Consider the following 16,499-nt stretch of genomic DNA (forward strand, 5'->3'; position numbering starts at 1 on the left):
AGGAAGATCCCCTGGCGAAGGGAATGGCTACCCACTCCAGTGTCCTTCCCTGGAGAATTCCATTATCAAAGCGTAGTTGGACACCTTTTCAAGGAGTCAGCAAGGTCAAAGTTACTTTCATAATAATATTAGGACATTACCCATGTTTTCCACTTTCATACCCTCACAAGTACACAGCGGAGTTTTTCAAGGCTACACAATGCTTGATTTTACCATAAAGAGATTTGTGAAAATATAAAACAATGTCATTCTTCCCAGTGAATTTGGTTTGCTTTAGTTTTGGAAAAGTTATTTTTATAGTTATACTTACATACATTTATGTATGCATGTACCTATATATAATTATCTAAAAATGTTATGTTAACACGAATGAGTTTATTCTCATTGTTTTTAATGAATCAATAAACAATTTTTCTCAGTTGTGACTTTTAACATGGTAACTACTACTGCGGGCAGGAATCCCTCAGAAAAAATGGAGTAGCCATCATGGTCAACAAAAGAGTCCAAAATGCAGTACTTGGATGCAATCTCAAAAACGACAGAAGGATCTCTGTTCGTCTCCAAGGCAAACCATTCAATATCACAGTTATCCAAGTCTATGCCCCAACCAGTAACGCTGAAGAAACTGAAGTTGAACAGTTTCATGAAGACCTACAAGATCTTTTAGAAATAACACCCAAAAAAGATATCCTTTTCATTATAGGGGACTGGAATGCAAAAGTAGGAAGTCAAGAAACACCTGGAGTAACAGGCAAATTTGGCCTTGGAATGCGGAATGAAGCAGGGCAAAGACTAATAGAGTTTTGCCAAGAAAATGCACTGGTCATAGCAAACATCCTCTTCCAACAACACAAGAGAAGACTCTACACATGGACATCACCAGATGGGCAACACCGAAATCAGATTGAGTATATTCTTTGCAGCCAAAGATGGAGAAGCTCTATACAGTCAACAAAAACAAGACCGGGAGCTGACTGTGACTCAGATCATGAACTCCTTATTACCAAATTCAGACTTAAATTGAAGAAAGTAGGGAAAACCGCTAGACCATTCAGGTATGACCTAAATCAAATCCCTTATGATTATACAGTGGAAGTGAGAAGTAGATTTAAGGGTCTAGATCTAATAGATAGAGTGCCTGATGAACTATGGAATGAGGTTTGTGACATTCTACAGGAGACAGGGATCAAGACCATCCCCATGGAAAAGAAATGCAAAAAAGCAAAATGGCTGTCTGGGGAGGCCTTACAAACAGCTGTGAAAAGAAGAGAGGCGAAAAGCAAAGGAGAAAAGGAAAGATACAAGCATCTGAATGCAGAGTTCCAAAGAATAGCAAGAAGAGATAAGAAAGCCTTCTTCAGCGATCAATGCAAAGAAATAGAGGAAAAGAACAGTATGGGAAAGACTAGAGATCTCGTCAAGAAAATTAGAGATACCAAGGGAACATTTCATGCAAAGATGGGCTTGATAAAGGACAGAAATGGTATGGAACTAACAGAAGCAGAAGATATTAAGAAGAGGTGGCAAGAATACATGGAAGAACTGTACAAAAAGATCTTCACAACCCAGATAATCATGATGATGTGATCACTAATCTAGAGCCAGACATCTTGGAATGTGAAACCAAGTGGGCCTTAGAAAGCATCACTACAAACAAAGCTAGTGGAAGTGATGGAATTCCAGTTGAGCTGTTTCAAATCCTGAAAGATGATGCTGTGAAAGTGCTGCACTCAATATGCCAGCAAATTTGGACAACTCAGCAGTGGCCACAGGACTGGAAAAGGGCAGTTTTCATTCCAATCCCAAAGAAAGGCAAGGCAAAAGAATGCTCAAACGACCGCACAATTGCACTCATTTCACATGCTAGTAAAGTAATGCTCAAAATTCTCCAAGCCAGGCTTCAGCAATACGTGAACCGTGAACTCCCTGATGTTCAAGCTGGTTTTAGAAAAGGCAGAGGAACCAGAGATCAAATTGCCAACATCCGTTGGACCATCGAGAAAGCAAGAGAGTTCCTGAAAAACATCTATTTCTGCTTTATTGACTATGCCAAAGCCTTTGACTGTGTGGATCACAATGAACTGTGGAAAATTCTGAAAGAGATAGGAATACCAGACCACCTAACATACCTCTTGAGAAATCTGTATGCAGGTCAGGAAGCAACAGTTAGAACTGGACATGGAACAACAGACTGGTTCCAAATTGTCACCCTGCTTATTTAACTTATATGCAGAGTACATCATGAGAAACGCTGGGTTGGAAGAAACACAAGCTGGAATCAAGATTGCAGGGAGAAATATCAATAACCTCAGATATGCAGAGGACACCACCCTTATGGCAGAAAGTGAAGAGGAGCTAAAAGCCTCTTGATGAAAGTGAAAGAGGAGAGTGAAAAAGTCGGCTTAAAGCTCGACATTCAGAAAACAATGATCATGGCATCTGGTCCCATCACTTCATGGCAAATAGATGGGGAAACAGTAGAAATAGTGTCAGACTTCATTTTTGGGGGCTCCAAAATCACTGCAGATGGTGACTGCAGCCATGAAATTAAAAGACGCTTACTCCTTGGAAGAAAAGTTATGAGCAACCTAGATAGCATATTCAAAAGCAGAGACATTACTTTGCTGACTAAGGTCCGTCTAGTCAAGGCTATGGTTTTTCCAGTGGCCATGTATGGATGTGAGAGTTGGACTGTGAAGAAGGCTGAGTGCCGAAGAATTGATGCTTTTGAACTGTGGTGTTGGAGAAGACTCTTGAGAGTCCCTTGGACTGCAAGGAGATCCAACCAGTTCATTCTGAAGGAGATCAACCCTGGGATTTCTTTGGAAGGAGTGATGATAAAGCTGAAGCTCCAGTACTTTGGCCACCTCATGCGAAGAGTTGACTCATTGGAAAAGACTCTGACGCTGGGAGGGATTGGGGGCAGGAGGAGAAGGGGATGACCGAGGATGAGATGGCTGGATGGCATCACGGACTCGATGAACGTGAGTCTGAGTGAACTCCAGGAGATGGTGATGGACAGGGAGGCCTGGCGTGCTGCGATTCATGGGGTCGCAAAGAGTCGGACACGACTGAGGGACTGAACTGAACTGAAATATCAATAGCTATAAATCCACATAAACTGAAATCGCTGGGATCCTCAGTACATTTTAAGAATATTAAGGGCTCCGGAAACCAAAAAGTTTGAGAGTTACTGCTCTACAAAATACCTCCTAGATCAGCGATGTTCAACCAGGAATGATATTAGACCCAGGAAACATTGACAATGTCAAAAGATATTTTTGTTTCTCACAACTGGCATGTAGTGGGTAGACACCAGGGATGATGCTAAAATACTCCAGCAAACCAAATAATTATTTGGGCCCCAAAGTCAACAGTGCTAAGGTTGAAAAACCCTGCTTCAGATTTACCTGGTAGGAGACCATACCTAGAAACAAAACAACTGACACCACCCTCTAGTGGCAAAATGCAGCAACACACTCTCCACCAGAGATTCACTAAATTTGAACAGGGTGACAAGTCCTTATTTTCCCTCCTAAAGTATTTCCTTATAAAGTAGGATGCAGCTTATAAATATGGTCATGGGTAGTATCACCCATATCAGCCCTAACAGCAACATATATATAAAGTAGCCTTTTAGAAACCTCCAGGATAGAGAAAATAGCAAATATAGAGGCGGGTATAAAATGCTGACGTATATAACAAAATTCTTCCTTAGAACTATATGAAATGACTCAAATCATTTTCTCAAACAATGAGATTAAGCCAAAGGCTCTTCTGAGCTCATAGGTTTGCAAACCAACCTATGCATTTTGTTGTTCAGACAAATATTACCTGAACAAATATTTGTGTCCCTGTTTATTTCACCTGAGTTAGCAAATATTCCCAGATTCCCTCATATTAGCCAGGCTCTGGGTGACTTCAAACCTGCCCACCTATTCCTTTATCTTTATTAACTCAGAAGTCATTTGCCATCTTAATCTCAAGAGTTAACCTGAATGGGATTCTGAAGGAAAACCGCTTTTTCTTCTTCCCATGAGCACAGCACTAGGCTCCCCTTTGATGATCTTGCAGATTTCACAAGCTAGACCTGCCACCAACTTACCTGCAGTTTTTGGGGTCACAAAAGGCCTTCTCAATATCCTCCATGAACGGAAGGTCCACCCAGCTGTTTCCAAGTAACATCTGCCACCGGTAGGGCAGGTGAAAATGAACTTTGTTGCAGCTCTCTACAAAGATAAAAAAGAGGTCTGAGCAATTCGACCAAGTTCACTGCCGACTCTCCCCATCAAGGCCTGCCTTTCTCATCCTACCAGCCCTGTAGGCACACTTTCCATCTACACCTGTGCTCATGCCAGCCCCTACCTGCATCATCTCAAGCCCCTATTTCCACATTCATTTACTACCCATGTAGACTCGTCAGAAAACAAAATTCTCCACTCCCCCAAAAGCCATGTTCAGTTCAGTTCAGTTGCTCAGTCGTGTCCAAGTCTTTGCGACCCCATGGACTGCAGCACGCCAGGCTTCCCTGTCCATCATCAACTCCTGGAGCTTGCTCAAACTCAAGTCTATTGAGTTGGTGATGCCACCCAACCATCTCATCCTCTGTTGTCCCCTTCTCCTCTCACCTTCAAAAAAAGAACCATGTTACCCACATGGAAATCTGAGGTCATTAGAAATTTACAGTTATCCTTTCTTCTGCTGCTGCTGCTAGGTCGCTTCAGTCGTGACATCCCTGGGATTCTCCAGGCAAGAACACTGAAGTGGGTTGCCATTCTCTTCTCCAGTTATCCTTTCTGCACCTCCCTCTATATGCATTTATTGAGACAAACTGCTCTCTTTTGGAGGCAACTGCCTGTGTGTTTTCTAGGAAGCCCTGGCCTGGAATTCATCTCTTCCAGAATTCCCCCACTGATCTTGTGCTCTTCTGACCTGACTCGTGTTTTATGTTTCCTCAACCAGTGCTCTAGACACAGTTTGTGCTGTATTAGTTCTCTAATTTGTGGATGTTCTGTTTGTTTTGGGCCACACTGCACAGCTTGTGGGATCTTGGTGCTTTGACCAGGGATTGAACCCAAGCCCTTGGGAGTGAGAGCGCACAGACTGGACTAACCACTGGACTGCCAGGGAATTCCCAAATCTGTGGATGTTTTGATGCCCACCTTTAAACTCAGGCTTCCCTTGTGGTTCAGCTGGGAAAGAATCTGCCCGCAATGCGGGAGGCCTGGGTTCTATCCCTGGGTTGGGAAGATCCCCTGGAGAAGGGAAAGGCTACCCACTTATAGTATTCTGGCCTGGAGAATTCAAAGAGTTGCAAAGAGTCAGACACGACTGAGCTACTTTCACTTAATGATAAACTTACTGAAAAAAGGCCTCTGTCAGTGTTAAGCTTATGCCTCCTTGCTTCACTGGCAGAGGAGTAGGCAAGCAAAGGATGCCCTTTCAATGACTGCTTGCTGAATAATGAATTAATGTTAGAAGCTCATAATACAGGAGAACAGAAAACAGTTCTATTTTTCACAATTTGCATTGTTTAAATCATTTTGAAATGTCACCACCAGGAATTTAACTGATTGAAAAATATAACCTTCCTCGCACCCATTAGAATGGCTGATATAAATAAGCAAACAAAAATAAATTTACAATTGTTGGCAAGGATATGGAGAAATTGGAGCCCTTGTGCATTGCTGATAAAAATGTAAAGTGATACAGGCTGCTATAGAAAACTGTGTGGCAGTTTCTTAAAACCTTAAACACAGATTTACCACATAGTCCAGCAATTCCACTTCTGGGTATATACCCAAAAGAACTGAAAGCAAGAACTGATATTTGTACAGTGTTCCTAGCAGCATTATTCACAATAGCTAAAAGGTAGAAGCAACTCAGGTGCCCATCAGTGGATGAGTGGATAAACAAAATGGGATAGAATACAATCGAATAGTGTTCAACCTTCATAAGGGAGGAAACTCTCACAAAGGCTATAATATGGGTGAACCTTGAGGACACTGTACTAAGTGAAATAAGCCAGTGTCAGAAAAGACAAATATTGTGTGAGATCACTCATATGAGGGACATAGAAGAGTCATATTTGTAGACAGAAAGCAAAATGGCAGCTGTCAGGGGCTTCGCTGCCAGAAGGGGGAAATGAGGAGCTGTTGTTTAATAGGTACAGAGTTGCTGTTTTAAAGGAGATCAGTCCTGAATATCTATTGGAAGGACTGATGTTGAAGCTGAAACTCTAAAACTTTGGCCACCTGATGCGAAGAAGTGACTCATTAGAAAAGACCCTGATGCTGGGAAAGATTGAAGGCAGAAGAAGGGGACGACAGAGGATGAGATGGTTGGATGGCATCTCCGATGCAATGGACATGGGTTTGAATAAGTTCCTGGAGTTGGTGATGACAGGGATGCCTGGCGTGCTGCAGTTCATGGGGTCGCAAAGAGTCGGACACGACTGAGTGACTGAACTGAACCGAACTGAACTAATGCTGGGAAAGATTGAAGGCGGGAGGAGAAGGGGACGACAGAGGATGAGACGGTGGGATGGCATCACCGACGCAATGGATATGAGTTTGAGTAAGCTCTGAGAGTTGGTGAGGGACAGGGAAGCCTGGCATGCTGCAGTCCATGTCACAGAGGGTTGGACAAGACTGAGCGACTGAACTGAGGTAGGGCTTCAGTTTCAAAAGACGAAAAGAGTTCTGGAGATTGGTTGCACAGCAACAGTACTGAGCAATACATTTAAAAAGGTTAAGACAGTAAAATCTATGTGATGTGTTTTATCTTAGTTAAAAATAAATTTTTGTTGAAGTTAAAGATTTTTGATTTAGAGAACACAGGGCAGAATCTCCTCCTCAGACACAAGGCGAATGACTCTAAGACCACTAAGTGATCAAACAAATGAATCAGACATGCGGCGTAGGCCTGGCGCAGAGACAGGAAAGGAACAGCGTGGTGCAAGAGTGACAGGGAAGTGCTGTGTCCCAGGCAGTCCCGTGGGAAACAGTTCTACAGGAGGCTTGGGGAGAACGAACAGTAAACAGATTCCAGGGAAGCCTGGCTGCTGCAGGCTCTGGGGTCACAAAGAGCTGGACACATCTTAGTGACTGAACAACAACTGCTACTTCTGTTTGGTTTTAGTATGTAAAAAGAGGGGTCCCTGATTAAGTGTAAGAGTTCAACTAAAACTGAATTGTAAAAGGAGAAAGTATAATATCACGCAGTGGTGAAGTGGTTTGGGGTGAAAACCCAAGTTCTATTTGTGCATCTGTAAAATGAATTGACAACAGAACCTAAAGTTGACTTGAAGGTTAAAGAAGATGCATGTAAGATTCTCAGCACTGCGCTCGACACACTGCACTCAATAAATGCTAGCCATACTGCTATTAATAATGTTTCTGCTTCTAGAAAGTCCTTAAGGTAGTTACTCACTAAGCTGACAACTCTTATACAGATGGTCAAGACAAATTTCGTTTGAGCTGTGTTCTTTCATCCTGGACGATGTGGTACTGGCAGCCTCAGGTACAGAATCTACAAGACAGGGAGGAAGCATGTAAGCGAACTGTAACATTTAAATCAAAAAACAAGACACTTGGTCTAACAGTGGGAAAGAGTATCTGAAATGGGGGCCAGGTTCAAGAAAATTCCTAAGATTCATGTACTGCTCATGAGAGCCCAGACATGAAAGCAAACATCAAAGTCAGGGTTACTTCATGTCATGCTGCTTTCTTAAACCATGGCTGAACTACTCCTGTTCTCAAATAAATGGAGCAACTTACTCTACACAGTTCTAGGGTTGGTCCTTCTGTCTTCCTATGTCCTCATCAGTACCACTGCTTAACCCAAACCCTTTGCCCTTTAGTACTGCTAAGGAACATCCAAAGAGAAACCACCAGCCGTGGCCACTCTACGCAAACACGAGACATGGGGCCCCTCTTTGTCCCTCAGTGATCACACGGAACCCAGCCTGGAGCCCGCCTTGTCATCTCACTGGCATGGGTAACAGGGATCTGAGCTGCGTTCTGACCATGGGTCCCATAGGCTGCAGCTCTGTTGCTTAAGGAAGGTGTAAAAGAAGGGACCTTGGTAAAAATGATGTTTATGAATCCTTGTACCAAGGTGAGACGTGCCAAATTATAAATCAGTAAAAAAATGTATGCAACATAAAAAATTGCTTATGCAGGATCACCTAAGCTATAAACAAACTAGGTATAGGAAAACATTAAAGAATACAAATGAAAAGTTCATTATACATTTCTTTGTGTAACCGCAGTATCTTTACTTACATTAATATCAATTATTAATAATATTATAACATCCTTGTATAAAATATTATGTTTATACAAAAGAAAAAGAAGGGACCTTGGGGAGAGCAAGTGCTGCCTTGTGCGGGGGCAGAGGGCTCCCCACGTGTGGGCAGGACCTGCTTGTTAACCCCCGAATTCCAGAGCATAACACATCTTTCTTTCCTCTGACTGCTGCCATGAAGCCAAACCCAGTGGCACCAGTTTTACCTACATCTATAGTTTTATCCATCACTTTATCCATCCATCTACTGGCACTGTGGACAGACTGACTAGCCCAGAAGGTCTCTTCTGTGTGATTACCGTTAACAAAGGCCGAGGCTCCATCCCCAGTCATCTTGCCAGCGGTGGGCAGATGACTCCGAGGTGTTCCGGTGTCTGGATTCCTAGGTAACGATTTTTCTCTCTGACTACTGCTTGGGGTTTGGTAATTTGCCAGTCTCGTGGAGGTGGTATCTACGGCCATGCCATCAGCCTTATTATCAAAAAGCGGGAAATGCTGGCTGTCTTGATTCCCACTCCTGCACTCCGCGTTCACATGGTCCGAGGAAAGGACAGCGGTGCTCTTTCTGGTGGTGATGGTTTCAGGTGTTTGCGGAGAACCGGGAGGAGAGAAGGAGAAGGCTGGACTGGAGGAAAGCCAACTCTTTTTACCGGTGTCCTGGTCATTCTGCCAGGACGCAGGGCCCTTCCAGTTGAAGGCTGGTGTCAAATCACTATGATTCCCATAGGAAAGATCCTTTGCGCTGCCGTTCTCTGCAAGCTTCTGGCTTCCTCCCCCTTGATGGGTTCCTCCGAGAACAACAGCTGCAGACGGGACGGAGGCAGGCGGGGGACATTCCTGACTTCCAAGATGCGAGAGTTTGTGGGCAAGATCCTCGACAGGCCCATCACTCGGGACAGAGCCGTGGTGGCCGGCAGGCTCTGGGCTTGCTGAGCAGGACCTCTGGGCAGGAGTTGAAGCTGCTGGAAGAAATTCCTCGCCGCCCCGGTCTCTGCTCCTACTCCTCCCTCTGTATGCTGGGTCTCTACGATGGGGAGGAGGAGCTGGGAAAGAAAAACAAACAACAAAAGTTAGCTTTAATGTCACTAACGCTGTACCCGCCTCCCGTTCGGCCTCAGAGGGGCCGGGTGACGTGAGAGTGGGGTAAAGCAGAAACAGTGTCAGCAGGAGAGAAGAAAAGGAAGGGCTTCGTCAGCAGACAAAAGAAGTTCAGATGTTTTTGTGGGTAAGTATATTTGGAGGTCTAAACATCTTTTCAGGGAGTCCCCATGACCACTTTTAGGGATCTCACTCTTTCCACCTCGGACCCCTAAACGTTCACACTGGAGAAGCGGTGAATTAACCCGGCACTGTCATTCGGCGATCCTGCAGAGTCAAACGCTGCCACTGCTTGCAACAGCCAAGACCTGAGCCGTGCTGTGCTTAGTCGCTCAGTCGTGTCCGACTCTTTGCAACCCCATGGACTGTAGCCCACCAGGCTGCTCTCCGTAGGGATTCTCCAGGCGAGGATACCTGAGAGGGTTGCCATTTCCTCCTCCAGGGGATCTTCCCGACCCAGAAATTGGACCCGTGTCTCCTGCATTGCAGGCGGATTCTTTACCTGCTGAGCTACCAGGGAAGCCCAGCCACGACATGGAGGCAACCTAAACGTCCATTGACAGAGGAATGGATAAAGAAGACGCGGTACCTATCTACAATGGAAAATGCCATTTGCAGCAATACAGATGGGCCTAGAGTGTCATACTACTGCACACTAGAGTGAAGCAAGTCAAATAGAGGAGAACCATGCTGTGACATGCCTTCTATGGGTAATCTTCAAAGAAATGATACAAATGAACTTATCCACAAAACAGAAGAGGACTCATAGACTTAGAGAAGGAACTTACGACTACCAGCGGCGGAAGGATGGCGGGAAGGGATGGTTAGGGAATTTGAGATCAACATATACACACTGCTATATTGAAAGTGGATAACCAACAAGGACCTACTGTGTAGCACAGAGAGCTCTGCTCAGTGTTCATGGCAGCCTAGACAGGAGGGGAGTTTGGGGGAGAATGGATACATGTATATATAAGGCTGAGTCCCTCTGCTGTGCACCTGAAACCATAGCAATATTGTTAACTGACTATTCTCCAAAATCAAATAAAAAGTTTAAGAAAATTAATTTGTGTGAAAATCTTGTCAAGGTGGAAAAATCCCCCCTTCCTGCCAGCCCAGCAGAAAACACCACCTTTGGCCTAGGATAAAGGTTGAGCCAACTCTGGCTCTTCTCAGCTTCTCTCATGGGACTTAGACGCAGCTCCTAAATGCCCGCTGTCTTAGGTGGGGCTGTCCACAGTCTTCAAGTTCAAGTCCACATTCACCGCTAGGGTGAATGGAGAGATAGACTAGTGCTCACCAGAGACGAGTGCCCCCAAATCACTAAGAGTTCACCCATATTTTGACACAATCATACCTAAGCTAAGAAGTCACAATACCTAAGACAACAACAAAAAAAGAAAATAAGGAAAGGTCTGATTTCACTGAAGCTTGGAATTATCCAGAGTTGTTCATCTGGCCCCCAAGCTTAAGTCAGCGATATCCAAAATTTAAAAAAAAAAAAAAAAAAAAAAAAATTGACCTCTTTCTAGAAACATTTTAAGTCACAGCCCTGGGAAGCAAAGAGAAGGGAGGGAATGAGCCTGCGTGTGTTCGTGTGTGCAAAAAGTGTGGTGTGCTTGTATGTGATGTTTATATGTGGGGTTCATATGTTTCTGTGAAGTGTGTGCATGTGTGTGTGTGATATGCCTACGTGGCGGACATGTGAGGGGTGTATGTGTATGCACATGAGGTTTGCACAAATGGTGTGTGACACATGTCCCTTATATGTTGGCAATGTGCCCAAGTGTGAAGTGTGTTTGTGTGGTGTGGATGCATGGAATAGCATGAAATCAAACTGCAAAATCACACATATACCATGATCATAATTATGTAAAAATTGTGTATGCATATCGACAAGGTCTGAAAGGGAAAATAGTTTTACATGATGAGGTAGGGTGAGTGTAAGTAGAGATTCCTTCTCCTTGTGATTTCTGTTTATTTCCGTTTATCCTGTTAAGAAGGCCACCAAGCTTACCTTTCCACGCTGAGGGCTTCTTCCGGCGGTGCCTGCTATTGCAGATGTCCTGGATGTTCTGGACCACGCTTGAGCTCAGCCCGTGCTCCCTCATGACGGCCAGCACCCTTCTGTCCATCAGGTTATGGGACCGGAAGCAGTTGGCATAACCACAGTTCCCTCGGGTAAAATGTTCACAGACGTGGAGTCTTTCACACGGGGGCTGCTGGTTACAAATCTGTCTTCCACCCTCACCCTTATAATTCTTGCATATCTACAGAAGAAAGAAACAAGAACCAGAAAGAAAACATTGTTTCTCTATGTGCCACACGTTAAGGAAAGTTTGTGTAAATATAATGATCTATATGGGAATAGAATCTAAAAAAGAGTGGATCTATGTATCAGTTCAGTCAGTTGCTCAGTCGTGACCAACTCTTTGCGACCCCAGGGACTGCAGCATGCCAGGCCTCCCTGTCCATCACCAACTCCCAGAGTTTACTCAAACTCATATCCATTGAGTCAGTGATGCCATACAATCATCTCATCCTCTGTTGTCCCCTTCTCCTCCCACCTTCAATCTTTGCCAGCATCAGAGTCTTCAAATGAGTCAGTTCTTCACATCAGGCGGCCAAAATATTGGAGTTTCAGCATCCACATCAGTCCTTCCAATGAATATTCAGGACCGATTTCCTTTAGGATGGACAGGTTGGGTCTAGGTATAGGTATAACTGATTCACTCCTGAAACTAACACAACTATACACCAATAAATATTGATTAAATAAATTAAAAATTAAAATGCATTTTTTTTACTTCCTGGTAAGAAAAAAAATGCATATTTTCTTATTTCCTGAAAGAAAAAGAAAAAAACAGAAGCACAGATATAAACTTCCCTGATGACTCAGCAGGTAAAGAATCTTCCTTTAATGCAGGAGCTGCAGGAGACGCAGGTTCAATCCCCGTGTCAGGAAGATCCCTTGGAGAAGGAAATGGCAACCCTCTCTAGTATTCTTGTCTGGGAAATCCCATGGACAGAGGAGCCTGGTGGGCTACAGTCCATGGGGTCACAAAGAGTCAGACACGACTGAGCACATGAGCAGAAGCAGAGATATATCTAAGGAAAAAAATTGTATGTGTATAACTCTGTAATCTCTGTTGAGTTATATTCAATCAGTGACTTATTTGGGGAAGAAGAGGCCTACAAACTAACTTAAAGAAACTTGACTTTTATTAACCTCTTTTGGAAGAATCAATATAAGATGGCCAGCTATAGATAGAACAAAACAGGACCCAAAGGGACCCCTACATATAAAGGAATCCCAAAGAGGAAGGCCCACCTTTGGATATCAACACATCTTCAATTAAAAGACCATCTTCAATTAGAAGAACACTGCAGGGGGCACATGTTATCCTGCATGCCACGTAGTACAGTCAAAAAGAAAAGAAAGGATGTGAGGTCTTACCTTCAGCTGCTGGGAGCTGGGCAGAATGTGGCAGTTTCTCAAAAGCCCAAGTGATAGTTGAACATTTTTATATGTAAATAGGTATATCTACATATCTAGCTCTACAGAGATGTAATTCTTACTGAAAGGAGAGCAGGAGAAGTATATCATCAATGAGGCCAGACCCTGTGATACAGGACTAGAGGATGTTGGTTGAAGTCTGCAGCTGGAAGCAGCTATACATGACTTCACATCTGAGTTACTTACTTACTCCCAGCCTCTTGCCCTTGCTGTAAAAGACAAAAATATTTGCTCCCCTCACCTAACCATGTTGTGGAGCAGGTTAAATAATAAAATACGTAATGTCTTGAGCACAATACAAAATGTGATGCAAATGTTTGAGTCGTTACACAAAGAGGCTTAAACACAAAAGCATCTGTAAGTTGTTTCAACAGACTCTGAGCAAACCAGATCAACATGGGCCACTGTGGTGTATCCAGGTGGGAAAGACATGGATTCAACCATGATTGAGCCATACAAACAACTTCTAAACCTGATGGAAATACATATCATTGTGATAGAGTCTAGGAGCCAGAATCGAGACTCTTGGCCAACAGTTCTCAAAGTGTGGTCCCTGGACCAACAGCATCAGCTCCAACTGAAAACTAACTAGAAATATAAACCCTTGGGCCCTTCCCCGTATCTACAGTCAGAATGGCCAGAGAAGCCCAGCAATCTGGGTTTGACAAACACTCCCGGTGATTCTGACCCACACTAAAGCTTGAGAGCCAGAATTCTCGGGGCTCAAGTCAAACAAGGATTATTAGCAACTTCACAAATGATACTTTGGTTAACATTCCTAGCACTATTCTGATGTTTAAGAAAGACTGCTCCTGCCAGAACAAATGAGACCCATTTCTCCCTTTTAATAAATGCACTTCAATTATCCATGTTTATATACCAGGAAGTTCAGGTTTATGTGTTTATGTTCTCACAGGTTAAGCAAAGTGGAAAAGTCTGAACGTGTTCGGTATTTGAGGGCGGGCGTGTGCCTTGCCCACCAGTGGCTTCAGGATTTAACTCAGTGCTACCCTTGCACTCCTGAGTGTTAGCTGAATGACTGCAAAGCAAACAGTTAAGTGAGACCCTGAAGGATGAAATGCCTTGTCCAAGATCACATAGGGAGTTGGTGGCAAAGGCAGAACTTAGAGACATGGAGGAACCATCCTTGATCAACTATCCTTGGAACTAGCTGAACTCCGGCTGACCACTCCCCTCCCCTGCTAAAACCTTGAAAATACTCCGCCTTACTCCCCCAAGTTAAAACACTCCTACAGAGACAACTCTTGCCCAGAACAGTCAAACAGAGACTTATGTCATCGGTGCTCTAGTTGATTCCCCATCACAGGAACCAGCTTCTCAGACTTCTGGTCCCAGGAAGCAGTGCAGTCTGCTAATCTGTGATCCTACCCCAACAGGTGGTAAAAGGCAATTAAGTTATCAGCTAAAAATAAACTTCAAGCACAAACCGTTCCACCCTACCCTCTAATCACGGGTTCTGAATTCTTAAAATCCATGGGTACGGTAAGGGAGCCTCAGGTGACACTTCAGACTCTCTGTGTGATTAAGGTCAGCATCCTCCTACGAGAAGCCTCCCAGCACTTTTGTCAATGGGCTTTTTCTGGGCTAAGTCAGCAACAGCACCATCCAGTAGGTTCTTTCCTAGAGAAAGGAAGAGCCGCCGCTCCTCTTATTCTCCAGGGACGTGATATAGCAAGTCCTTGGTGATTCTGGAGAACAGAAGCAGAGAGCTGACCTGGTGAGTGACGTTTCCAACCCTTCAAGTTTAACACTAGGTTAGACCCCGGGCAACACTCTCTCAAGAGTCATGACAAGCGTTCAACTGTTGTCATTCTTTCACATGAAAGGGAAAGGAGAGGGTGCCTCTGTTAGTCAATGGGACCTTTAACGAGTTAGGGTGTAAGGCATTTTCCCCATACTGGTAGCCAGGAAGGACTGGGCGGGCTGGCACATAGGCCATAGAGATCCTAAGATAAGACCTCTGAACCTTGGGTTCCTGGAAACAGAGAGAATAAGAGAGAGAGAAACTCAAGTACATAAATGAAAGAATGCCTGGGGAAGTGAGTTATATATAGTTAAATATCCCTCCCCCACCCTTCGTCTCTGAAGACATTTTTACAGAGTGTCTTGCATTCCTATCTTGCCTGAGTTCAGTAATCAACACAAAATCACCCCACGTGTCCTAAGTTTTCCTAAGTCCTCAGGGAAACACACTGAGCTTAGAGTCAAAAGATGTTTAATCCTCCAGAAGTCCCTAATAGCTACCTTGTCATACATAAAAGTACGACCGAATTTCAACCTTGTTATCTTATCTCAGTCCCTTCCACCCTCTCAATTTGAGGCTTCCATTACGTTTCTGTGCCACTCTCCCAATGTGAGGCTAACTTCTTTACACAAGGATTTTTCTGAGATCATTCTCAGATACCATTCTTTAAGCAGCAGCATCTGATTTTCAAGTCAATATTCCTAGGTGGATGAGACTGTTAATTATCTGAGATTATTCTTATCTTTCTTCTAATAACAGAAGCTTCCAAGTTTTAGCTGGACACATAGTTACCCAGCCAGAAAACTACATTTCCCAGCCTGCCTTCTACCTAAGTGCAGTCATGTGATAAGTTCTGGCGAGTGAGATGGAGCATACAATGAATGAGATATAATATCCAAGTCACATCCTTTTAAAAAGGAAGCAGCTTGTTTTTTACTTACTCCTTGTCTACGTTCCTATTGGCTAGAAAAATGATGACACTGAGAAGAGCCTCCTTGTACCATGGGGAAGAAGCCACATATTAAAAGAGAACAGAGATATCTACTGGTCCAGTAATAAAACAGATCTATTATATATAAGATAACAAGGCTGATCTACTGGCCCGAGTCCCTACATGACATCATGGAATTCAGCTGCCTGACCATCAGACTACCTGCCTGCCTACCTCTAGGCAAGACCAAAAGCCAGCAAACTATTAGCATAAATGATCAAATAGTTTAGGCTTGGCAGGCCATCAATCTCTGTTGCAAATACTCAACTCACTCTTGTATGAGAAAGCGGTCATAGACAATATATAAATGAATGAGTGTGACTGTGTTCCAATTAAACTACAAAAACAGGCGGCAGGTGGGATGTGGTCCATGGAGTAGTTTGGTGACCTCAGATCTACACTACCAAGAGATGGAGAAACAAAACAATATTTTACTTGAATCACTGCATTTTGAGATCTCTTTGCTACAACTTAGCCTCAAGCAATGTACCCTGTCACCTTCCGAAATCTTGCTTCAAAGCCCGCCTCTTCCAGGAAGTCCCTCGGATGTAAGGCATCAATTAGTCTTATTGCTAGTTCTTCAGATCACACTTGCTCGCATAGGGTCCCCTAGCAGCCCAGGGAAGGAGGCATTCCAGACTCAAATACTTATTAAACTTCAAATAAGAAGGAAACTGTTGGAATCTCCAGGTCACTTAGCAACAGCCACCTGCTGACTGCCACCTGCTGAGCCCTGGTGCCAGGTTTTCTCTGCCCCCATTCCAACACACACAGGACACCACACTGCCAAAGGCATTCTGCTTGCTTTTCAAACTGAGGAA

General features: G+C 43.9%; 1 protein-coding gene across 1 annotated transcript in view; it reads right to left on the reverse strand.

The window, feature by feature from the left end:
• ZC3HAV1 (zinc finger CCCH-type containing, antiviral 1) overlaps positions 1 to 16,499 on the reverse strand; it is a 50,871-nt gene that overhangs the window by 15,228 nt on the left and 19,144 nt on the right. The window contains exons 3-6 of the mRNA XM_027968858.2: positions 11,423 to 11,675; positions 8,607 to 9,350; positions 7,432 to 7,530; positions 4,106 to 4,229 (exon numbers count right to left, since the gene is read on the reverse strand). Coding sequence (XP_027824659.2) covers positions 4,106 to 4,229; positions 7,432 to 7,530; positions 8,607 to 9,350; positions 11,423 to 11,675 — 1,220 coding nt within the window. The remainder of the gene's footprint in view (positions 1 to 4,105; positions 4,230 to 7,431; positions 7,531 to 8,606; positions 9,351 to 11,422; positions 11,676 to 16,499) is intronic.

The sequence above is a fragment of the Ovis aries genome, chromosome 4 (genome assembly GCF_016772045.2).
Source record: "Ovis aries strain OAR_USU_Benz2616 breed Rambouillet chromosome 4, ARS-UI_Ramb_v3.0, whole genome shotgun sequence".
NCBI classification, from domain to species: domain Eukaryota; kingdom Metazoa; phylum Chordata; class Mammalia; order Artiodactyla; family Bovidae; genus Ovis; species Ovis aries.